At 46.4% G+C, this 24,553-nt stretch overlaps 2 protein-coding genes across 13 annotated transcripts in view; one reads left to right on the top strand and one right to left on the bottom strand.

The window, feature by feature from the left end:
• LOC144144528 (anoctamin-7-like) overlaps positions 1-24,553 on the bottom strand; it is a 118,153-nt gene that overhangs the window by 7,058 nt on the left and 86,542 nt on the right. For all 5 annotated transcript variants that reach the window (XM_077676014.1, XM_077676016.1, XM_077676015.1 and 2 more), the window contains 11 exons: positions 19,966-20,131; positions 17,372-17,462; positions 15,874-16,040; positions 14,334-14,416; positions 11,452-11,589; positions 9,843-10,150; positions 9,718-9,772; positions 8,557-8,654; positions 3,128-3,255; positions 2,563-2,768; positions 752-885 (listed from right to left, as the gene is read on the bottom strand). In XM_077676014.1, coding sequence (XP_077532140.1) covers positions 752-885; positions 2,563-2,768; positions 3,128-3,255; positions 8,557-8,654; positions 9,718-9,772; positions 9,843-10,150; positions 11,452-11,589; positions 14,334-14,416; positions 15,874-16,040; positions 17,372-17,462; positions 19,966-20,131 — 1,574 coding nt within the window. The remainder of the gene's footprint in view (positions 1-751; positions 886-2,562; positions 2,769-3,127; positions 3,256-8,556; positions 8,655-9,717; positions 9,773-9,842; positions 10,151-11,451; positions 11,590-14,333; positions 14,417-15,873; positions 16,041-17,371; positions 17,463-19,965; positions 20,132-24,553) is intronic.
• LOC144144530 (uncharacterized) overlaps positions 1-24,553 on the top strand; it is a 321,359-nt gene that overhangs the window by 221,134 nt on the left and 75,672 nt on the right. The window lies entirely within an intron of this gene.

The following is a 24,553-nucleotide window of genomic DNA, read 5'->3' as shown; positions in this document are numbered from 1 at the left end:
AGCCCACATTACTACTTTGCGAATTGAAGGTTTGACGTCATTCCTGCCGACAACCATCGAACACTCAAGTGACAGCACTTCCGAAGCTCTTTCGTGGTTCCCGTCCAAAAAGTTAATTACAGTGGCTGTGAATGATAGTGGTTGAAAAGTGACAATGCGTGCAGTTTTACTATTTCACAAAGGGCATTGTTTTTAAAAAGGACGTTGTTTTTAAAAAGGACGTGCATCCATGTGAAATGCCAACACTACTAGGCTGGGTCTTTGTACGTTGTTTAGTCTAACAGCAACGTTCTTTCATGTATATTTGGTCTCCACCATTCCCTTTACGCTGGCGATATAACTATTCGGACTACTACTGGACCTGCTGGCACACAGTAAGATACACTCCAAAAAGCCATCGACATAATTCTCGCATATCTATACAACGTCGAGTCCTCACGTGTGCCCCAGCAAGTCAGCACTCCTCATCATCCGCTCTCAAATCCGTAGGCGACCTCCAGTTCCAATCCGCGCCTTGAGTTTTAATAAAGCCAAATGTGCATCAAACACCAGACAGCTTGACTACCTGAAGTTCAGTGCGCCGCTGGATCTAACTACGGCACTTCGGCGTTTTTTGATGTCCAACAAAAAACGGGCGTTCCTCGCCTACCTCCAGAACGTGATTTATTCCCCCATGGTAGACGGGGCTAGCGTCTTCTAATGGAGCGGTAATAAGTCAGCCAGCACTGCAGCATCGTATAACTACACTCACCGGCAGGGCAGCGAGAGCGACCCCTCCGGCGCATGCGCCAGAGTGAAGTTCACATAGCCTTTGAGGTCCCAGTCGAACTCGTAGCGGTACATCGTCCTCGTCAGGAAATCCGACGTGAAAGCAATCAGGAATGCCTGCATCCGGAGTGCGTGGCAGATGATGCGTTACGAGCGACGAAATTGCTCGCAACCTGTTACAATGCTACGTACTTCGTTATTTGCCTTCCTAAAATAATTACAGAGTAACTTCATGACACTTTTTCTCACAATGGTTTATAAATTGTTACAATTCTATTGGAACCGATAACTAGAAAATATTTCAAGCAGCAATTTTGACATTCTTGACATCTTACGTATCTTTCAATCTGAACATAACAAAGCCTGACCACAGGAACAACTCGGCAAGCGAAACATTAACCTGTCGGACGCACTCAGCTCGCCCCGGATGCAAATATGACAGCGAGTGCATTTCATCTGTATAGTTTGAAACATGTAGGTAAAATCCGAAAATGAATCACATCAGAAGGTGAACTGCTTTTCTACGGCTTTTGCGAGGTGTAGAATACAAGCTATCGCTAACGTTTAGTCAAGAGCAGGATTGTTTGCTTCATGCCACTACGTTTAAGACCGAAAAGAAAAAAAAAATAGCTGTGGCTCCTGGCTTCACATTAGTGTGAAGCAACGTGAAATTGAAAATAAATGACCTACCGTTCTCGCTCGTTATCGACGCCTCCTAACATAGCTCATTAGAGAGTGTTAATTTTTTTTATTTTTACCCAGTCCGCTATGAATATTGCCACTACGACATGGTTCAATGTAGTTTTGCGGAGTATTATGCCCCAGCATTTCCTTGTACCTAGTTTTCAACGGTTTTTGTTCGCCCGTTGGCTGCTGTAGCCAAATGTCCAACATGCGTCACTCATCACTGCAGTCATTCCCATCTATCGTGGCAAGCCTGCCACTAGCAGAGCTGACATCACAAGTTCACATTGAACAGTCTCTCTCTCTCTCTCTCTCTCTCTCTCTCTCTCTCTCTCTCTCTCTCTCTCTCTCTCTCTCTCTCTCTCTCTCTCTCTCTCTCTCTCTCTCTCTCTCTCTCTCTAATACTCTCTCTAATACTCTAATAATCTCTCTAATACTAATAATCTCAACTCGCAGATGAGCTCAACAAGTAATGCTTTTATTTTGAACAGGCTAATAAGTAGCCTGGGAGGTTATTACTTTATTTGAAGCTGTCACTACGTGCTACGACTATATGCTATCTTGTCGTCGACATTGCGTACTGCTATTATATGGAATTACCAAATCAGCATCTGCAAGTCGATCCGTGGTCTAATTAACGGGCATAAACTGCGTCGAGGGACGATATCGAATTGTAACAGGCGAGATCAGAGTGCGCGAACCCTTTTTTTCTGCCCTCGTCTCTTGCCTTTGATCGCGCTTATCTATAGTTCATTCCACAAGCTAGGTGCAGCACTGTGGAGGCTACATTGTTGTCAACAGTCTGCCCAGTGAGCACGCCTAACTCACCGTGATGGGGGCCTTGAAAGTACATTTCCTTCTCACCTCTCGGTAGGGGGAATAGTAAGGCCCCGGCGCCCTTTGTCGCTTCCTTCACTGTGAGTTAGGCGCCCTCAGTGGGCGGATTGTTGACAATATTGTAGCCTCCACAGTGCTGCACGTAGCTCGTGGAATTAACTATAGTTTCTAAATCAATAGCGTAGGAAGACGCACAATACCGAGGAAACGAGGCGCTGGTGTGCGCTTGTGTAGAGACGTATATATATAACGCTTGATAGATGGGAAGCTCACGTTGCTGATGACGGCCGCCTTGGCGAGGAACTCGAGAATGCAGAACCAGATGCCAATGTTCTGTGCGCGCTCGGGCACGCAGCGCCTAGTCTCGCAGACGAACTTCTGTGCGTCGAGCCGGATCTCGACCCAGTTGTTGAGCAGCGCGAACAGCGGCGCCAATGGGAACGCCGCCACAAAGATGGTGATGAAGCCGAACTGCAGCACTGACACCACCCAAGAAACCCACATATTAGTATGACCACATAGTTGTTTGCCACTTTTTGTAGATACAGGAGAAAATCACTGCAGTAATGCTGTGGTGGAGATTCGAAGGACTTGGGTTAGACATGGGTATGGAAACCTTTCTTGAAACGAAGTACTTCAGCCGCGCCTTGAGGTCGTGCGATGGAAACACAAATCACAGAGATTACAAAACATAACATTTGCTTGAAGCTTAGAAGCCAGCTATGAACTTTTCACAGTTCGACCTCCTGACGCCGAGGCAGTGTGGACAGACAGCCGCGTATCAATGGCGGCCTCAGCGTGCGCGTTCAGAGACTCACTCCAGCGCGGCGCGACTCACCCATCTCGAGGTACTCCTGGAAGAGGCCCTCGTTCTGGATGAGCTGGTAATCCTGCTCCCAGCGCGCCACTGACTCCTGCAGGAACACCTTCTTGGTCTTGCGCCGGTGCCACCACGCCTTCACCTTCCTGCGGGTATACACACGTGCCGCAGGCACTTGGTTGATGTGCATATGCATATATATATATATATATATAGTCTGAAAAGATAAAAACTCACAGAGATCGCGAAAAAATAAGGTTAGTAGAGACAGAGACAAACGAGAAAGACGTAGAAAATAGAAATAAGTTTACTGACGTTTCAGGGAGAGGACTCCCTATCTTCAAAGTACAAAATAAGTTCGTTTCAGGGTTATATATATGCAGAAAATGTAGCAAGGGCGAGGGCAAGCATATATATAACCCTGAAACGAACTTATTTTGTACTTTGAAGAAAGGGAGTCCTCTCCCTGAAACGTCAGTAAACTTATTTCTATTTTCTACGTCTTTCTCGTTTGTCTCTGTCTCTACTAACCATATATATATATATATATATATATATATCCTCTTGAGTACCAGCAATGGGAAATTTGTCCAAAATATTGGACATCGAAGACCGAGCGATTACAGCTTTTCCAAAGCTCCTATCGCCGTAAAACCGGTTGTCCAATACCTTGGACAACTGGTGCTGCCATCTGTACCGTGGTTTTGAAATTAGAGGTCTCGAAGCGCCGCTAGGAGTATTCATAATGGCGGCGTTGAGTGGTGCGGCGTTCTACGGTGCCAACCGCAACCGTAAGTACTTTTTTTTCGCACTTTGAGCTTATTTAATGTCATTTCATCGGTTAAACGTCAAAGATAATGTTGCAGAGAGCACACGCAGCTAAATATTTCAGCTCTTAACGTCCTTTCTTTTGCCTACGCGGTGTGAGCTTTGACATGTCCAAAAGATTGGACGTCGGGACTGAACCAAGTTGCTTTGTGTGAATTACGTGGCGCGCTGCAGTGTGAACAGAACGTGCTTGCTTCCGATTGCTACTAGGTTGCGGTATGATATTAAATTCTTTTTCATTTAGGAAAAAGGCCACGCGTCAGTGATGAGACGGCCGAAAGAATCCTTGAACGAATCGCTGGAACGGCCACGTCCGACATTGATCTTTCGGACAGTGACGACGACACTTTGGTAGACACTACATTTTCGGCTCCACTTGATACCCTGAGCTCTGAAGAGGACGAAAATAGCGACGATGAACGCCCGTCCACCTCGAAGACGACAAAGGGGCAGTCATGGAAACGCCATGATGGGTAAGGAATAGTAGTAGTATGCGTTTTGGGAAGGGGGGGGGGGGGGGGCTAATGTACTGCAGGAGTGTGCATTGTGACGGTCGGTCATTGCCATGTGAACGGATCAAAAGCAACTCTGCTCTTTTACGCTGTTTTTCTTCATGCAGGCCGCTTCCGTCTTGGATTCCTGACTTCACATCCACCCCTGATGACAGTCAACAACGGGTTTCGTGGAGTCCAAGTGACTACCTCGTTCAGTATGTGCCACATGAAGTCTTCGAGATGATGGCTTTTGCCATGAACACGACACATGTCCAGGAGACTGGAAAAAGTCTGGAGACCTCAGTAGAAGAACTCAAAATGTTTTTTGGGATTTCACTGACAATGTCCTGCCTGTGCTACCCGCAGATTCGCATGTACTGGATGAAAAAGACAAGGGTGCCTCTTGTTGCGGATAACATGACAAAGAACCGGTACTTTCAACTTCGGCGCCGGCTGAAGCTAGTTAACGAACTTGATGTAAGTGAGCAAGAAAAAGAGAAAGACAGGCTCTGGCGCGTAAGACCACTGGTGTCATTTCTACTGGAAGGGTGTCACAAGCTTCCTCGGGAAGAGAATGTCAGCATCGACGAACAAATGATCCCGTTCAGTGGACGAACACAGCTGAAGCAGTTCGTACCACGCAAGCCAAACCCAGAGGGGCTTAAAAACTTTGTGCTCGCAACGCCAGGTGGATTAATCCTCGATTTTGAGATCTATCAAGGAAAAAAGGCAGCATTGTATCCAGGCAGCTCCGGAATAGGAGAATCCGCAGTGCTGAGGCTCATTGAGACGCTCCCTCCCGGAACGAAGGTCTACTTCGACAGATACTTCACATCAGGGCCGCTGCTGGATAAGCTAGCAGAAAACGGAATCGCTGGCACGGGAACAATTATGAACAACCGGATCCCAAAAGGGGTGAAACTATCCAGCGAGAAAGAGCTAAAAGAAAAAGGAAGAGGGACGTCAGAGATGTTTGCGAGAAACGACAAAAAACAGGCAGTTGTACGTTGGTACGACAATAAGCCCATTACGTTGATGTCCTCTATCCATGGCCAGCACCCAGAAGACACATGCCGTAGGTGGTCCAGGAAAGAAAAAAAACACATTGATGTGCCCCGGCCAGATGTTGTACGGTTGTACAATGTCAACATGGGAGGAGTTGATCTCGCAGATCGTATGATCAGCTATTACAGAATCAAAGCTCGAGTGAACAAGTGGACCATCAGAAGCATCTTCCATCTATTCGACATTGCGTTAAGCAACTCATGGATGCAGTACGTGCAAGACATGCGGGCGCAACAAAAGCGCCAGAAAGAGATCTTGAAATTCCTGGAGTTTCGTCTGTCTGTTGGTGAGGAACTAATCGCGCAAGCTCAGAGTCAAAATGAAGCGGAGAGTGACTCCGACGAAGAGTGGTGCCCACCACCAAAAAGGGCTCCGTTGCCTCCAGTCGAAGCAAGAGCAAAGACGCTAGGCCATTTCCCAAGACTGACAGATGCTCCTAATGCGGCCCGCTGCAGGCTCGAAGGATGCAACAAGAAGACGAAGTTCTTCTGCACAAAGTGTCATTTGTTCTTTTGCGTCACCAAAGACAGGAGATGCTTCGAAAATGCTCACACCAAGTGAATGAAGGAGCTCACACAAAGTGAACAAAGCAGTTTGTAAATAAAATGTTCCTACGTTTACCTGATCAAATTATTTATCACAAAAAAACATCTTGCGTGTAACAATACCACTGCATTAGAAAAGACCGCATAGAGTCCCAATGTCCAATATAAAGGACAATGCGGCACACACGTCCGAAAGTTTGCAGTGAATAATAAGTTATTATTATATCCAGAGGCCCTCATAAACTAATTTTGAAAGTTTCACAAAAATCCGTTGCACTAAAATCAGTCTGGGACTCAGGAGGATAAATATATATTACGCTGCTGCTTTTGCGCAGTTCCGATATAATTGTTTCAATTGCGATACCTTCCCAGCTCCTGAAAACTTTATAGCTCCAAGGAGAACAACCTAAAACACTTACGAATTTCGCATGAACTTCTGATGTACACAGAAGGCTATAAGACTAAGATGACCCGGGATAAATAGCGTGTCCGGGTCAACAAGTTGTAGGTGATGTTTTAGGCAAGATAAGACCCAAGTTGAAGGGGGCTGCTGAAAAGTGCTATATTTGTACGTTAATTTATAAGGTTGGCAGAACCGTTGGCATCGAACAGAAGCGCATTGATGTGGCATTCGTTCAAACATATGTTAGAATACTAGCTAAAAAACTGGTTGATTCCTCTGTCAATGGAATCGGTAAAACACGAAAGTGAAATGTGCTGCGAAATTTGCAGCAGATCATAATTTGCGGGTAGGCGGCTGTCTTGTGGGTGTGCTTGGTGAGCGACGTAATGCTGGCGAGTCGCCTCGGCAAAGGTGTACTGGCGTCATTTCCGTGACGGATATCACGTGAGTGAAATATTGGTGTATCTCAGCATAAAACACTGTCGTGTTAAAATGTAAAACCCGAAGATGAACAACACTAAGTATAACGTACTCTTCAGTACTAAAGGTTGCTTCTCCGCAAGAAGACCCTGTGTGCAGGGGTGCACCCTTTACAGGCCGCTTGCTTAGTTGTACTGGCGTCATTTCCGTGACGAATATGACGCCATCGAAATCTTTGTGTATCCTGGCATAAAACACTGTCGTGTTAAAAAAAAAGCGTGTTATTTTAGAACGCTCCTTCTGTAAGCGATGAGGAGATGCGAGACTGAGCAAATCCACATGTCCAGCTTTCTTGGTACACAGGATTACTTTCGCGGTCAATTTATTGAAGCTACTTGAGCGCTCTACGCTCTACGCATTGAATTTAGAATTTTGCATTGCAGTTAATATCGCGTTTAGGAGGCGAATACATCAGGTTCAAGCGAAATTGCAGCTATCAGGCGTTGGTTTCTGCGGTATGCACATTTGGCGACAAATCACGCAAAACCATGCTCATTTCTCTACAGTTCTGATGTTAGGCTAGTATTCGAGACAAAAACAAAAAACAATTGTACGATAAATATCGACTTTTTAATGCAGCTCTGCTAGGTTCCCCAGGGAAGCCTCCAATGTTTAAAAAAAACTGAGTATAGTTTAAAGCAGGAAAGGCCAAAGCAAGAAAAAGCTGCTATAGGTGTACTTCTGTTCCACAGTTAGATTGCAAGTTCAACTAATGTTTCCGCGATGTTTGCAAGAGGAGCCTTGATATTGGTCGTCGCTTTACGTAGCTAAGCAGAAAAAAAAAGACAAGTCAACTGTTCTGAAAGCACTGGTGGTGTCAGAGTGCTGCGCTAAGCGTTGCTTGCGAATCCGATGTCGTCCTTTGGCGCTACCGGCTTGTTTGGTTCGAACGATTTCTCACAGGCATCGAGCAGATTTATGGCGTCGGATACGCGAAACACCGACAGTATGGACAAAACAGGAAGGATATGCAGGCTATGGAGAACAAGTTCTGCCTGAACCTATTTTGTGTTCCAGTATTCTGAGCAAGGTTCTTCAGTGAGCCTGCGTCATTTTGAGTGGTACAGGCTGCACCGCGCCTCCGGTCCAGTTTGGGGCGTTGTTTACGTGGCTGTATATTCTGTGCATGCATACACAGCATTAGCCGAGTTCGTGGTTTCACGTAGGACTACCGTTAATGCAGTTATTATGTTCTCACGAGCGCCGGTACCGTGAAGTTAAAAGTGCTCAACATGTTTTACGGTGCAGTTAATGCGGTTGACTTAATTTGTCGTCCGCAATATGGGCGCTCCCCTGCCAATGCAAGTAGAGCACGAATTTTTGGCTGAGATACTTCGCGACCCCCTATGCTAAGTACCGGATGTGGCGGTTGACTACGTTCTGAAAGCATTTAATATCTAGAAAAAAGTTGAGAAAGTTTTGCAGGACCCCTTTCGAAGAACTGAACAGAGGGTCAGAGGCAGCGATTATCTGACCAGGAACTCGCGTGTTGCCAGCATGGCAGGAAGGAAGGGGTACGTATGCGGCGCAAGTTTGTGCATAGTGTAATAGCCCTTCTTGAAATGCCTTGGGGGTGTGGGGTGCAAAAGGCGCTGACCGAGCTTTCTGCTGAGGCGTGAGGCGTGCACTTACGGCACGAGTATCTCCTGGGCGTTGTTGATAATCTGCTTGCCCACCATGATGATGGCCAGTTGTTGAGCCAGCTCCGACAGGCAGTCGCTGCCGCTGCACTGCACGAGACCACAGCTCAGAATCGCTCCAGTGTGTATCCGCTCATCAGAGAGCCACGCCAAGGCCCGGTAAGCAGGAAAGTGGCAGCATTACAGGGGGACATTTCCGGAAACCAACTGGTAGGTCGAAAAAGCTTTTTCGAGCGCAATTCAAATACTGAATTTCAGGGAAGGAAGGAAGGAAGGATGTAGACGGAAGTCAGGAAATTTAACCTGGATATAGCCTTCTTTGTTATCCTGCACTTGGGAAAGGGAAAACAGGCAAGAAAGGGAAAGGAAAGAATGAAGAAAAGTTGGAGCATACAGGTACGCCCAGCGCTGAAGCACTAAACGTTCAAGTTCAGTGATTGCCTCTGAAGGCTTTCAGTCTATAGTCTGGTGTTTAACTTAGTTGCCCGTAGAAAGCGTAAGAGTTCCTTAATCGCAGGCAAGCCAGATTCTTTATGAGGTAAGGGCTTCTGCTGGAGAAAACGACACGCTGTCATGGGGATTGATGCTAGCGTTGCCTTCCCGACTTAAAGCCCTCGCGCAGATGTTTAATGCTTAAACAGAAAGCGGTTGATATTCACCCATATCGCATTATAATTTTTCAATGCTGTAATTTTTTTCATTCGGATAGAAATAAATATAAAGTTTAGTTGAGTCGCAAGGCTGGTAAAGACGGAACAGCTAGCCCTTGAATTTAGCTGATTCGTGCTTTGCCCACAAATACATAACATGCGAGCTCTACACGGTGTTCTCCCTGTGTTAGTTTACAAATTCTCACTTACTTTTCGGGCGTTATACGCATTTCCCGCTTCTCCGTTGGCGCCGCACCGTGAGATATCCCCACATAATATTCGTAAAGTTTAAATCAAAACGTGGCATAGATTGGCGCCAGACACTACCGATCACAAGCAGCGCGCATAGTAGAAAGTATACAACCCTGCCACACATGCGCGGAAAGAAGCAAACGTCCCATTACCTGTCACTGCTATGGCGGCGAAAGTAATGGCCCGCCTTTTAATAAGAGTGGAAAGAATAATGGCGGTGCGAAACTTATGAATTTTCACGTGGTACTTGCCTCTTCATTTCGTAGGCCTAGTAGGTGCCCATAATTTCCCGGGTAGCCGACGAACCTGCAGCGCCACGTCAACGCATACGTTCAGTTTTCGCGCCAGGCTACGCGGCCGCAAGGCTTCCGCTCACCTTCCCTTGAAGAAGGCGATGTAGAAAATGGACGAGTAGAAGTTGACGAACTGGAAGAGGAACACTTTGAGGGTGAGGTTGTTGTCGAAGTCAGTCTGCGTGCGGTGCATTTCCCACTGGGTGAGCCTGTACGCCAGCCGTTCATAGACCTTGCCGAGGATCATGATGAAGATGAGGTTGACGAAGGCGCCAGAGCTGCTGGCGATGACCGAGGCGAGCCCCTTGAACGACTGGCTCCGGAAAAGCGGAATGGACACCAGCACGCGGTAGACGATTACGGACACCATGAACACCAGCACAAGTGCGATCTGCAAGTACACAGGGACGAGGGATAGTGGCATTGTTATATGACAGGTTAAGGTCTTTGAGATTATACGGAGGGAAAATTATTGGTTAGGTATTTGGAGGTTCGCAACCGTAGCGTGCTCACTTAGCCTCACTATTCTCGGGAACCTTGTCGCCGTGTGTCGTGAATATCGCTTTGGGGACATTTTCCCATGCGTATATGTATCATTGCGAAGTTCACTTCACCCCAGTTACGCCTATTCCTTGCGTGCTATTTAGTTCCACACTTTCACGGGGTATCTTGTGGCTAACTGTATAGTTGGGCTGATGGTTCTCATCTAAGTCGCTACTGGAACTCTGTTTTCCAAGCAATTGCGGTTTGAACCTGCGTTGGAAAGATTGCCGAGAAAAGGGTTCGAGAGCGATTGAGCAGGAATGCACCCGACGCAATTACCGGGCTTTGGGATTTTTTCGTCTTCTTGCTCTACTACGACATGCCTGCTGTTATCGACTTGTCTCGAATAAACGCTAGGCATGATGCAGGTCCAAGGTTCCGCTTGCACAAATTCACAACTACTGATGTGAATTTGGGCGGCACACTGTTAATATCAGACGCTTTTCAGACTTTTTTTTTTTTTTGATATTGACCCAAGAGCAGCTGCCAGCCAACCTGCGCTGTGTCACTCGATGCTTTAACCATCCCCTATTCGCAAGCGCCGCTTCTACTGTTGCACATGTATTGTCACGGTATTGAGTGAGCGCGACGTTTCTACACCGACAACTAAGCAACTCCGTCACGTTGATTGCAGCAGAAACCTCCTAGAATTTGCTCTTTTGGCAGAAAAAGCGTTGGTCTCGATGACACATCTTAAGCTGTGGACGCAGCTCGAAGCACTCAATTAAGCCTAAGGGAATTTATAAAAATAAGTCTTTACTCAGTTTACAATGGCTGACCAGAGCAGAGTGACTACGAGAAATGCAAATTACGAAGCATGCACGCTTCGTGATTTCCATAAAAATGAAAGACCCGAACGAGGGCCGAACAGGCAGTACATGCTGATTGGCATTATGTTATGTGTCCTAAGCTACAGCCACGCTGTAAAGAAGAATGAAATGTTCGTGCAATAACTTAGACAGCGCCGTGTTGAATTGATTCATCCCACTTTACAAAAGCTGAAAATCGCGAGCACACGAAGAGGACTTTCCTTCGTAACGCATATATTCTATGGACACCTACCGCAGGTAGAATACCGTTATAAATGCGAAAACTGTGGCATTTGATATAAAGAGCGTGAGAAGTAGTGGTGCGCCTTGCGATACCCACCATGAGTAAGAGGATCGCCACTCCAGCGGCGATCCTCTGTTTGCGGATTCGGGCCGGGAACGCGGGCTCCTTGGCTCCCGTGATCGGGTTGCGTTCCACGTGCATCGCCCTGGCCGCGAACTCGGGCCGAGGACGCTCCTGCACACGGACAAAAGTGCGTCATTTGTCTTGGCCACCTCCAGGGTACACCAGCGGTACACCCCCCCCCCCCCCGTCCAGGTGGATTTCAACACCCCCTTAAAAAGATTCCACAACCACGAACCCAGGGATTTATACAAGCCTTCACCCCAACCCCCTCCCCCGTCGACAAGGATTTCGACCCCCCCCCCCTCTCAATTCAAAATCAAATCAAATCAAATCAAATCACTTTATTCAAGCATCCTAGGATGCTTAGGGGCACGGACAAAAAGCCCAAAAAAGGCTTGACAGGGGTCCGTGCCCCCTACAAGGCATACAGTAAAAAGCGGAGCACAAACAACAGTGGATTTGAATTCGCAGACGCAGCTGCTTGTGGTCACAAATGTACACACAAAAATTCCGATAACAGAGTTACACAATATCAAGATGACAGAACAAGAATAATCTGATGTCCATAATATGCGTAAGATTAAAAGAAGCATAAAAGAAAACGCTAGGACAATGCGCGTTACACCAAAACACAGATAAACCCTGGACAAATTCTGGATAAACCCCTGGCAACCTCGATCTTCGCAGGCCGGAGCACCTTTGTCACGGATTTGCGCTCTGGCGCGCATGCTGTGAATTGGTACGGAAAATGGGTATTGTTCTATCGCAAAATTAGTATCAATGACGCCGATTGCGAGTGGGCATAACGAAGCGAGTGGATATTACGGGAAGTCGTCTGGGAAAGATACTTTGCAGCCAAATCTTCTTTTTGTACCTTCAGGTTAATGGTATTTATTATTGGGCAATAGTAAACGTTTTGCTACGGTCAGTATGTAGTTCGGCATGACAAAGATTCCGTTTAGCACAATGGTCGGGCTTATTGCAGTTTATTCTAAAAGCTCTTTTTAGCAGTGTTGTAGGGCCCATTACAGTTTTTTATGTACCACTTTCTTTCGTAATGTTATTGGATATGGAGAGCTTCCTTCCGCACTCATTGTCCCATCTGTTTCTCGCGAGGAAATGCTGGCACGGACCCAAGGGGTCCCGTAAGAAAGACCCCAATCACTTTTATTCTCGTTGATTTGGCCAAAATTCTACTCGTGAGAAGTTGTGCACACGTGGTTACAGCAAAGCTTTAATTAGTTCTCACGCTGCAAACATGCGAGCCTTTCTTGTGGTGTGGTGGCGCCATCTATGTTGCAGCAGATGCAGTTTAGTCTCAAAATGGTGCGTTTAATGCTCAGCAGATGGGGACAGTGTCGAACTTAGCCAAGAGGCGCGCTTTTTTGAATTTCAACGTAACGTTTTTTTTATTTATATTTAACCGTAACCCGCTCGAAATAACGTGGTCCGTGATCGACAGGTTTAAACTGTTTCGGCAGCTGACGTTTCAACAGTGTGTGGCACATTTGAGAAGCTGTTACCTCTTTCAACACTACCACTGTTGGTGCAGCAAGCCGTCAAGCAGACGGTCTTCGTCGTACGTGATCGCTCATCGGTTCGAAGTCGCACTTGACTGCATTCAGTTCTTTTTTCCACCGTGCATTCCTATGAGCATCGCGTTCAAATGATATCGTGCGACTACTGCTGGGGACGTGAGCGTAACCTTCCTTTCATCTCGTCACGAAGATGTTGTGGCTAAAGAACGGACGCAAATCAGAGTATGATTATACCAACTGATTAATAAAACCTTTTCAGGTGCACTGTACCGCTACGTAGTGAGACGCCATAGCACCCAAAGCTAACGTGTGAATGAATCGCTCGTTCCAGCTTGTACACCCCCCCCCTCCCCCCCTCCTTCCCCTCCCCCCACCCCACCTTCTCCCTACACAATGCCGGTAGCGTGAACGTTTCACACGCTTTGTTCTGATTGGTCAACAGCTGTTTCCGTGATAGAAGCGAGAAATGAAAATACCCACGTAAACCATTTCCATGCAGGGGAAATATCCCCAACTGGGCTAAACTAATCCTTTCACGGCGGCACGCCCCAGGCACAACACATGCAAGTTCGTTGCTTCAAGTAGTCGAGCCTCGTTATGACGAGGAAGTATCAGGGCAGTAAATTAGTTCGTTATATCGGATATCCGTCGCAATCGTAGAGGTAAAAATCGGCTTTAATAAATCGACAATCTGGCGCACGCAACAATCCAAGATAAAAAAAATGCGTTGTTCCAGGCTTCGAACCCACTATAAAAGAGGTAATCCTTAACTGTCTCCTTGTGGCATTTCAAACTAAACAGACCGGAACGTGAGAACGAGAAACTACAACAGAACAAAGTTGGTCCGGCAAAACAGTCCTGCGTTCTTATTTACTTGGAGGAGGATGTGGCCTTCGCTTGGTGGCCTTTCACAGTCTGAGCGGAATGAAATTTCTCGCAGTGTCCACGCTATAAAGGGTGTTTGCTACTTGTGCAGTTTTTCAAACGACTAAAAAATGATTGTTTTGTCACAATTTGCCTTAAATTTTGCTTTTGATATGCTAGCTGTCGGCTTTTGAGCCTCGCGGAAACCGAATATTTTTTCGTTATAGCCGATATCGCGCGGCTCTCGAAGTTTCGGTTGCGCTATAAAAAAATAGGTGTCATTGAAATGAAGCGTGATCACACAAACTTCGTATTTAGTTCGATATATCCGATAATTCGCTATATCAGTGTTCGCTATAACGAGGTTCGACTGTATACGTGAAACAAGGAGCTAGTTTATTTTTCCTTCAGACCACTCGAACTACCCCAGTGCAGCCGCAGCGCATTGCCCACCTCTTCCTCTTCGAAGTCCATGCAGTCCCAGTGATGAGCCAGGCTGGCCGACTTGCGCTTCCAGTACTCCAGAAACGTCACAGCTGCAATAATAATACAGACGGCCAGAGTATGAACGTGAACGACCGCCCTCTATCCAGTTGTGCACGGTTCTTCCACTTTTGGGTATTATAGGGCACACTGAGTGCGTGCGTGCCGGAGGGGTGTTAGCGAGGCTAGTTCTGAAAGCCTTTGGAAAGGATGAGCAACCCCCTTCCTTGTATACGCAACTGGGTGTTATTCCTCGCATGGACAAGCCATCGCCGCCAATGGTTTCAAACGGCCACCGAAAGAGGTTTTGTCTTTGCAAAGCTACAAATTTTCGCCCAAAAGGCTTTTGATTTCTCCTTCGGGGATGACACTGCATGCAATAACGCCGTTGTCAACGCTTTTTCATATATAATTCAAAGCGCGGGCGAACGTGCACTCTGGGGCTCTCATTCCGTAGCTGTAGCGTGAACTTAGGGCACTGCGCTATGGCGATGCGCCCAATATTAATTCACTTGAAATGAGATCACGCAGGCGTATTCAAAAAGTTGTCTGTGTTGAGCTTGTGCGCACATTGCTGGTATCATGGGTATATATTGAGCCCGGCGAACATGCAGCTAGTGTTCTATACGATAGTTATTCCTGCAGTCCATTAGCATGTCACTAAATGGCGTTCATTACGTTAAAACTACCATGAGGCAAACTGCAAATGAAACAGGGAGAAATAAGAGGGGATATGCGCCTTTGTCCCGGCCATTCTTTATTGTACTGTTTCTTTTGTGTTGTTCATCGAAAGATGCTCACTTGCGAAACCGCCAAAAGGAATCACAGCCCTGCCACTAGCTTTGTTTTAGTATCTTCCTAAAAGGGCAAAGTATCGCTGTGGTAAGCGCTGTAATTGATTTAACGTATCTAATACAACATCGCATCCGAAAGGAGCCGTTGAGTACACGCAATTAAGAAACGAAATCTGACTAGAATCAATTTTATCTCGGGTGAAGGCTTCAGTAGAGGGCCTTTTTCCATTAGCGTAGCACTCTTGCGGCGGCCGCTAGAACTACTTTGGGGGATTATAGAAGAACACGCCCCATTTTTTTCCCGCCTGCCCTGCGCAGTTTCGGAAGCCGTCTCAGGCGCCACGTATGCACGTGGCAGAGAAATTTTTTGATGGCAGGCCGCAGCGCTTACCTGTCGGCCGCCTTTAGGGCTCAGGAAACGGAACATCACTTAGTTGGCTCGGTGTTCGCAACTGGCTAATCTAGTATGGCGTCGCTTTGTTTACATTTTGCCCCCCAAGAAAGGCGGATCGGTCGCTGGGAGCGAGAGTAGCGCATGCGCAGAGCGCTACTGGAAAAATGTCCATTTCGCGCGTCAGAACATGGGTGGGCTTTATTCCACTTTGCCACGGTCCTATTTAAAACGCGCCACGCCAAAAACATTGTCGTAGGAGGGGGATATGCGTGAGCACCATAACCGAAGTGGTGTGGTTTTCAATGAGGATTTGGGAACTCACCCCAGAAGGAGACGAATATGGCGTAAAAGACGGTCCCCGGGTGGTCGAAAAGGTAGGTGATCTTGGTGAAGATGCAGTTGTCGCTGATGTACCAGTAGTCGCAGCCGTACTTCTCGTCACAGCGCGGGCACATTCGGTATTTCTTGTCGCTGTGGCAGATTTCGTTCCTGTGTTCAAGAACACGAAACAGCACTCAATTCACGGGACAGATTTAAGTGGGGCGCACCTATAGATCCATACATGCTACCAGGCCACGTTCCACACGTCTCATAGAAATCAAGCTTCTGTTTGGCGTTTATTTAATAATTCCTTTAAAGGGGCCCATGCAGACAAAACACAAGTTCGGTTGATTCGAAAGATTACGTCGTTAGAATCATAATGACACCATTCTTAATGTAAACTTCACTCAAATAAGGTATAGAAAAAAGACAATGCCATGCGGCCCACTAGCTCATTTCCCGCAACAGAACCTATATCATACGCGCCAGCTCTGCGATTGGCTGAGGCTGGCAAAAGCAAAAGCTAATTAGGCAGAGCTTATAAGCTTGCCGAACGAGCTATTTGCGCTTAAATTTAGGGCACATTCTTTTTATATTAGTAAGAATGGTGGGATAAACAGTGGAAGTTACGAAAGTACACGGTAACATAGAAGTACCGATGGGTACTGCTGTTGGTACTGCGCGCACTATGCTTGTTTTAGCTGCACAACACTGCGGCTATTCAGGGTTCTCTCAGACGACACTGGCCGATTGGCGTAAGCGACGGCGTCTTACGGGACCATATTGGGCCTCTTCGATTTACAGTCTCGGGCTCACCGCGGACTCCCCGAGAAGCAGTCCAACATTCGATTTTCCCGTGTATCCCTATGGCTTCGGGGAATCCTCGGACTACCCGCGGGCAGCCCGCGGGGAGCCAGAAGTGGAAAATCGAAGAGGCCCATCGTCGAGCGAGCACCGTGTTTCACGAAATGATTATTTTCTCCCCGAATAAAACAGGCCAGGTACAAATACGGTCAAAAACAAAGCAAATGCAGAAAACGGCCTGCTGCGGTGTGGTGGCGCCATCTATGTTGACTAACGGTAAACAGATTTCCGCCTGGCGCCAAGCTTAGTTTGAAAACTCGTTCTTATGATGTCATTGTCGACGTCGTCAAAAACAGGATTTCGCGGGAGAATTAAAATTTTAACTTAAATCGATTAATTTCACATGAATAAAGAATCGTCTGCTTCTGGACAATCGCTGGGGGCACTATAAAACAGAAAATGTTTCGGATAAAACAAATTGCGTGGCCCCTTTGAAGGGAGTTACAAAGAACGGGACAGAGAAATTATTTATCCCGTAAGACTTTACATGACAACTGGCCGCCATGCATTGCCCTGTGCTACAGCGGAATGGTTATCACCTTTAGCCTTTTAATACTACTACCGCCTGGGTGCCATTATATCGCTAATGTTTGAGCAGCCAGCGTTCATTTTTCCCACACTGAAGAGAAGCTCACGTAGGTCCGTCGTTGCTGATGGTGAAGATACCGTAGAGGAACACCAGGAAGCCGACGGCAGCGGCCGGCAGTAGCCACCCTGTGTAGAATCCTGCGGATCAGGGAGAGGGGAAATACGTGGCTGAGTTAGCGACCATGGCTAGTCCAATCGGCACTCGGGAAAAACGCAGCCACTTTGATTGTTTTCCAATTTCTGGTCGACAAACGAAAAATCTGAGGACACCGAAACACTTCTGGTGAGCGGGGAAGGAGGAAGCATTCATGTCCAATTGAACGCTGCGGAGTGCTCCTTCGAGTGTGTTTACGTCGCAGACAGCGAGAATTTGGGTAGCGGCCGTGAGCCTCTCACGGAACCTGTCACCGTCACTGGCCAATCCCACTGTGTGGGTATGTGAGAAATGTGGGCGGGTATGTTGACGTCGATGCCAAGTGGGAACTAGTGAATAGGCCGTGAGCTTCTGACGGCAGATATGATTGAGAGCGGGCATGTTGTTGTTACGGTAACATTGAGCCTGACGCCGTGCAAAGCAATGCCAAACTTATTGCGTACGTCAAGGTGCGTGTAGCGGTTGTCGGCGTTTATCTCTGGCCGTCGTCCACGACGCTCTCACTAATAAGTCTGGTCTTCCTTCAGTCAATCGAAGCCTCGAAGAAATGGTAGCGTGCGTGGTGAGCTTGCATTTCAGAGGTCCTGAGTTGCGTTCGCATGCAGTCCGAAATTTTTGTAATTTCTTTTATACTCCCTTTACTTCTCTACTTTCTGCGGGGTCAGCCATTTTTCATGTCGAGGCCGATAAGCGGCTTTTCTGCCCTTAATCCTATGGTATTCAAGAAAGGGCTTCGGTAAAGTCGACAATTTTACGGGAACAGAAATTTTTGTTATGCTTTGTGATATTACAGCGCTCTTTTGGTTCGCACATTCTTTTCTCTCATTTGATCTGGCTTGTAAGTCAAAAAAGGAACTCCGGCCTTTACTTGTTGTCCTCACATTTTTTTTCTTGCTTAGTTAAACTAATGATGTCATGCATTCTATTGTACTCGTAGTTTTCCATGCCCGCGACTTGTATTTGTCTAGAAGTACTAGAGTATTCACAAATAAACAAATTAATCAAACTGATGTCGACGCTTTGAAAATACTTATTTTCCTAGAACCTGAAATAAGGCAATATCCCTTCTGTCCTATGAATCCGCCTGTTTTTTCCTTTTTTCTTTTTTTCTCAACATACATACCTTTCTTGTTTTTCATGTTTATCATCTAGCAATTCACCCAATAGTCATTTGAGACGTGCAAAAGACAATCTTGCGGCGTCGTTGAACGAATGAAAACAAGAACTGGGAACTGAGTGTAACATCAAGCGGACGCCAACATTTTGAGGAGGAACGTTACGAAGCTTTTGCGGGAAAACAAATGTGCATAAATTATGGAAATTTTCCACTAATCTGCAAGCATTCGGAAGCCTCTTGTGTTCATTATGATGTTTTTTTTTTTTTTTTTGCAGCTAGTAGCCAGAGTTGGCTACTTTTCGTCGTTTTAGTTCGCATTGTGCTGTACGGAGCTGAAGTGTGGAACTTCGAATTTAATTTGGTTTAAGTGGCTTTGCTTTTCTTTGTTTTTATACCAGTGATACACGTTTACACTTTTATAAAGATCAAATGTCTAAACTCGCCAATTACGCATTTTTAAGTAGATGCAGGGCATTACACCGATGGTGCTTTTTGACCGATTTTTTTGTTTGTGTATCTGTTTATTTCTTCGGAGTTGTTTATTTCGTTTTTGTCATGGGAAGCCACAGTAAACGTCGGTATTTTTATTTCGTTCCTTTATTTTAATTTTCGGGGTTGTTCATTTTTATGTTTAATTTTTTGTCAGCATCTTAGTCCAGCAATTGTTTCCGTTTACGCTATTATAGCGAGTAAAGGACCACCCTGCAACACTTTTCGCAACTTTTTTTGAAATCTTAAATGCTTGCAGAATATAGTCACCTAACACACCCAGTACTTAGATTAGGGGGTCGCAAAGACATCAGCCAAAACTTACTGTTCTATGCCCATCAGAAAACTTGGAAACTTGCTCAAAAGATTTTTTTCTCTTTCCCGCTCTTGACGTTCTTCGAGCGCCCGAATTACGTCACTGAGGCCATGTAGCGGCTGTTGGCCGGTTTTCCTCCAGTTGCAGCAATGAACGCTCTTCGATAGCAACTTTCAAAATAAAGCCACGAAAACAAAGCAAAAAGGGAAGGCGTATCTGGTGCGACGAGCAAATCACGCAGTGCCACTCCGTGCTGGTGATAACTGTAGCTTTCGCAGTGCTTCCAGACGAGAAGGATAGAGTGAAAGAGGTTATCGAAAGTGTTGCAGGGTCCCTTTAAATGGGCTAACTACTCCAATCATGCATTTATGCACGGCAGCGCAGGTGCAGGGAGCTACGTGGTTGGGGTTGTCGGGTACTCGGCAAAGAATACGTACGCATTAAAAAATCCGAAGCGTTGAGTTTCAACGAATATGAAGGCGCTCTTTAACGACCAAGCAAAGCGAGCAAGCGCGATTAGGCCGTTTCGGAAATCTTTCTCTCTGTAGCCCGCGGACGTCCTCACCTAGCCAGGCGAAGTAGATGCCGATCTTCTCGCCGAAGTACTCGCGGATGTGGTCCAGTGGCTGGTACTTGTACCAGCGCGACCAGCGCGCCCAGTACTCGTACAGCACCTGCCGGCGGTTCCACGTCGAGGGTGCGGCGCTGCCCGCTGGCTTCCGGTAGTCGCCCTGGAGAGTTGCGAAGATCGATGCACGTGAATCGACCCCTTCAGGAGCAGCGAGGGCTTTTCATCCTGGCCGGATCGTTTTGCTATTGCGTTGTCTAGAAAAGCCGAGACATCGAAAAAGTGAAAAAAAGTTTTGTGTCGAACAAATCTTTCCCGCATGCTCGAAACGTTGCTGGGCTATTTGTTTTGTATACATGGTCTGCCATCGAAACCAGCGTAACGCTGCCTTAATGTCGAGCGTAGTACGCTTGCAAATGCAGTAGAAGCAGGAATTTCGCAACTATATATTGCATGAGGTCTCAATGCGCCAGATGTGCTTAAAATATGCACTGCTTAAAATATGCATTTAAGGCCTTCGGAGGAACTGGTCTATGGATCCCGAGTTAGGGGTTGCGATGATCGAACAATGAGAGTTGAGCTTTTTACCGGATATATTTAAGGAGGTTTTTTAGAGCAAAAGGTCTACTACGCCACATCTTTCAAGGTCATACTTCACTTCGCTAGTAAGCTTAAAGGGTCCCTGCAACACTTTCGATAAACGGTCTCACTTTTTCTTTCGCGTCTGGAAGCGCTGCAAAAGCTACAGTTATCGCCAGCCTGGAGAGACACTCCGTGATTTGGTCGTCGCACCAGACACGCCTTCCGTTTTTGTGTTGTTTTTGTGGCTTCTTTTTTTAAGATGCTATCAAAAAGCGTTCATTGCTGCAACTGAAGGAAAACAGCCCAACAGCCGCTGCATGGCCTCAGTGACGTAATTCGGGCCGTCAAAGAACGTAAACACGCGGAAAGAGAGAGAAATCTTTTGAGCGAGTTTCCAAGTTATCTGATGAGCATAGAGCAGTAATTTCGGACTGAGGGACTTTGCGACCCTCTAATCTAAGTACTGGGTGTGTTGGGTGACTGCGTTCTGCAAGGATTCAGGATTTCAAAAAAAGTTGAAAAAAAGTGTTGCAGGGTCCCTTTAAGCCTCCGGTGTGCAAGCTGCGCCTTTATTTTTTTGTCGCTTCGCTCACTCGGACCTTCGCCGTTGGGATACCGTGTGACAAGGCGAGTGTGAAACGGCTGCTTAGTTTGCGCTTGATCGCTCAGCACCGGCTGGACCATCTGCGCATGCGCTTCAGCGCACGAGAACCACGTGACTAGGCGAGGTTTTAAGTTAACGGTGGCTTCGCCGGCACTTGCTCCTAGTCTCGCCATTGATGTCGCACCGGCTGGGCTGTCTGGTCATGCGCTTCAGCGCAAGCGAAAGGATGAATCCAATCACCCAGGAGATACAGCTACACAGCAGGCGGCAAAGTGTCAAACTAGTCCAAAATTTCATGAAACACTGTGCACACCTTTTGCTTTGGCTTGTGACAACTAGGCGTAGAGGTGTTAAGTCTGACCCGTTATTTTTTGCAGCAAAGCTGTAGTATATGTCTAATGCCCCGGTTATCGCACCTGTTGGAACGAAAAATCGAGGACTTGGCAGCGTGTGGAAAATTTTATTTAAAAACAGTATGGAAGGCCTTAGGGCCTTCATATTCTGATATGCCTTATCTGGCCCCTGAAATAATGCGTTTCCAGCAATTCATTTGTGTTTATAGGTGAAGTCAACTTTATTGATATCGGTGTTAAGCTTGGTTTTTGCAAGCTGGCTTTCCCACATAGTGTGTTACGCAGTGAAGCATAACCATGTACGTACGCGGTACAGTTACTGCCAACTTTATACCGCTCTCCCCGCATCGCCTTTTTCCCGGTTGTGTATAATACCATTGCGCAATGCCGCGTGGTCCTCGACAGTCGCTTGTGCGACGCACTAGAGCCTACGCTGTGATTGGCGTAGCTGCGTTATAATGAAACGCCACTGTCTCTACCCAAAAATCGTGTTCGCCCTTAGTCTGTGACGTAGAAATGGGGCCACTGGCCTTATAATTCGATGCAGAAAATCCCCGGTTTAGCTAAACTGAGCCCATAAGTCGGACCGCCAGCTTCGCTGGACTTCCTTCCTTCGTCCCAGGGTAGAAGGGCTGTGATTTTTAGTCCTCTCTTGATAGCGTAGGCATAGTTGTAACCATCGTGGAACGCTTCGAGCAATTTATGTATTTATTTAGTTTAGTTACAAGTTACTGCAGGCATGAAGCCCAAGTAGGAGTGGTAAAGGCAATAACGAACAAATAGGAAAACACATGAGGCTATGTTCAGACTACCGACGCAAAAGCCATATCGTTATCTATGTTTGTAAAAAACGGCATGCGGCACAGTTCGGTTGGCTGAGACGTGCAATGACGTCATTCTTTGAAGTTATTACGAGAGTTGCGGCAACAGTCTGAACCCGGCCTGAGGCGTAACATCGCAGACACGCACGAAAGTTACGATGGGTTATAAAAAAACAGGGGGGGGGGGGGGGGAGGGGGGGGGCATTACAGTAGAAAGAAAATCCAGAAAAGAATCACAAAAGGGGCGAGGAACATAACGATGAAAGAAAACAATGCAAGCAGACAGTAAAACAGTGAAGGCGATAGCTGCAAGTCATTAATACGTCTATAAATAAACACACGCGTCACTATAATCTGTCGACAGCAGGGCGGCAAATGGTAACTTGTTCCACTTGGACATATCATGCGCGAAAAAAAAAAATGTGAAGATATTAGTTTTGGCGAAACATGGAGTTAATGCAAGGGCACGTGAAGGACGGTAGCACCGTTTTGACATGGGACTTATGTAGGGGCTGAAATCTAGTGAGGGTTTCCGGTTCACTAGTTGATGAAGAAATTTTAGGCGGAATGGTGTACGTCTGGATTTTAATGTTGGAATATGCGATTTCTTTTCATTAGGGCAGATACGGGGTCTGTCGCCCGTACATGCCATAAACAAAGCACACGGCTTTTTTTTTAATTCTTTCAAGCCAATCGATGCTTATTTTCGTGTGCGGATCCCAAAAATGCACGCGTATTCCAGTTTAGGTCTCATAATTGAAGCGTTGGCTAAGTACTTAACTTGTGATGGAGCAGCCTTGATTTCGTGTCGCAATAAGCAAAGTATTGCGGAAGGCGGAAGAACATATGTTGGTAATATGAGGGTTCCAGCTTAAGGTACTGGTTAACGTTACGCCGAGATACTTGTGTTCATTTACTTGCTTTAGAGGTTGGTCGCAAGTATAATAAGAAAATTCAAGGGGTTTTTCTCCTACTCACACAGAGGAGTTCTGTTTTATCATGGTTGCGTTGCATGGCAGATATTTTGCTCCAAGAAACAACTAATGCCAAGTTTAGCGCAAGCTGGCCCTCGATAGCACTATTTTCGTTAAAAACGATGCAGTGGTCTGCAAAAAGGCGTATTTCAAGCGTGTTAGTTGTAACATTAACAATGTCATCGCAATAAATTGGAAAAAAGTAAACGCCCTAGCACACTTCCCTGCGGGAAGCCAGGTGGGATGAAAGAAGCATTTCCGGGAGCTGTACACTCAACTGATTCCACTTCATCCATCATTGTTTTTTGGCGATAAACCCGTCATTCCTAGTAAACGTCTCTTTGCTTACCTTGGAGACATTGGATTTTTAAAAGGCATCTCATACCACATATGATAACAAAGCCCCTCAGTGGGGTAGCTTCGATTGAACATTCACTCTTTACTCCAACGCCATAATCATCTGGCTGACTCCAGAGCACGGTGTAAGAAATATATCTTACACCATGCTCCAGAGTTTGTTTTTAAATAAGGGGCTCTATACACCACGCAGTAACCTATCACATAGCTAATTTACTTAAAATTATATCCAGAAACGACACAACTAATGTGTTGGCGCTCTTTGGCCTTCGTTGCCCTTGCGCCAGAAAACAAACAAATATCATCATCGAAGCCAGGTGGGATTGGGACAGCATAAAAAGTACTTCCATTAATGTCGACATACTGTCTGCGGTTTGTTAAATGCGCAGTCACCCAAGCAACCATAAACGGTGGAAGCCCGTCGTGAAGTAATTATTAGACTAATTTGTAGTGTGGAATGCGATCAAATGCCTTACTACAATACAAAAATGAGGTCAACCTATCCTGCCTTGTCGCAAGTTGGAGAAAAGGGGTGAACAACTGAAACAAATGTGGGATGGTCGAGTATCCCTTGCGAGACTTGTGGTGATACGGAGAGGGGATTCGATGGGCATCCAAAAATTGCGTGATGAACGTAGCAAGATATGCTCAAGTAACTTACAGGCAGAAGATAACATGGAAATTGGCCTGAAGCTGAGAATTATGAGAGGGTCACCTTTTTTGGGAATAGGTGCGATACGGGCTATCTTAAAATCAGCAGGAAACGTGACCGATTGAATGGAAGATTCAAAAATAGGGACAAGAAATTTTATCGCAGTTTCACCGTAGCGTCGAACAAATGCGTTCGGTATGCAGTCGGGCCCCGGCGTGGAATTGTTTTACATCGAAGCAGTT

This window comes from Haemaphysalis longicornis, unplaced genomic scaffold (assembly GCF_048455015.1).
Source record: "Haemaphysalis longicornis isolate Haplotype H1 unplaced genomic scaffold, Haemaphysalis longicornis Haplotype H1 scaffold_7, whole genome shotgun sequence".
Taxonomy (NCBI): Eukaryota; Metazoa; Arthropoda; class Arachnida; order Ixodida; family Ixodidae; genus Haemaphysalis; species Haemaphysalis longicornis.
The sequence above is the reverse complement of the archived record's forward strand: the minus strand, read 5'-3'. Positions and strand labels throughout refer to the sequence as shown.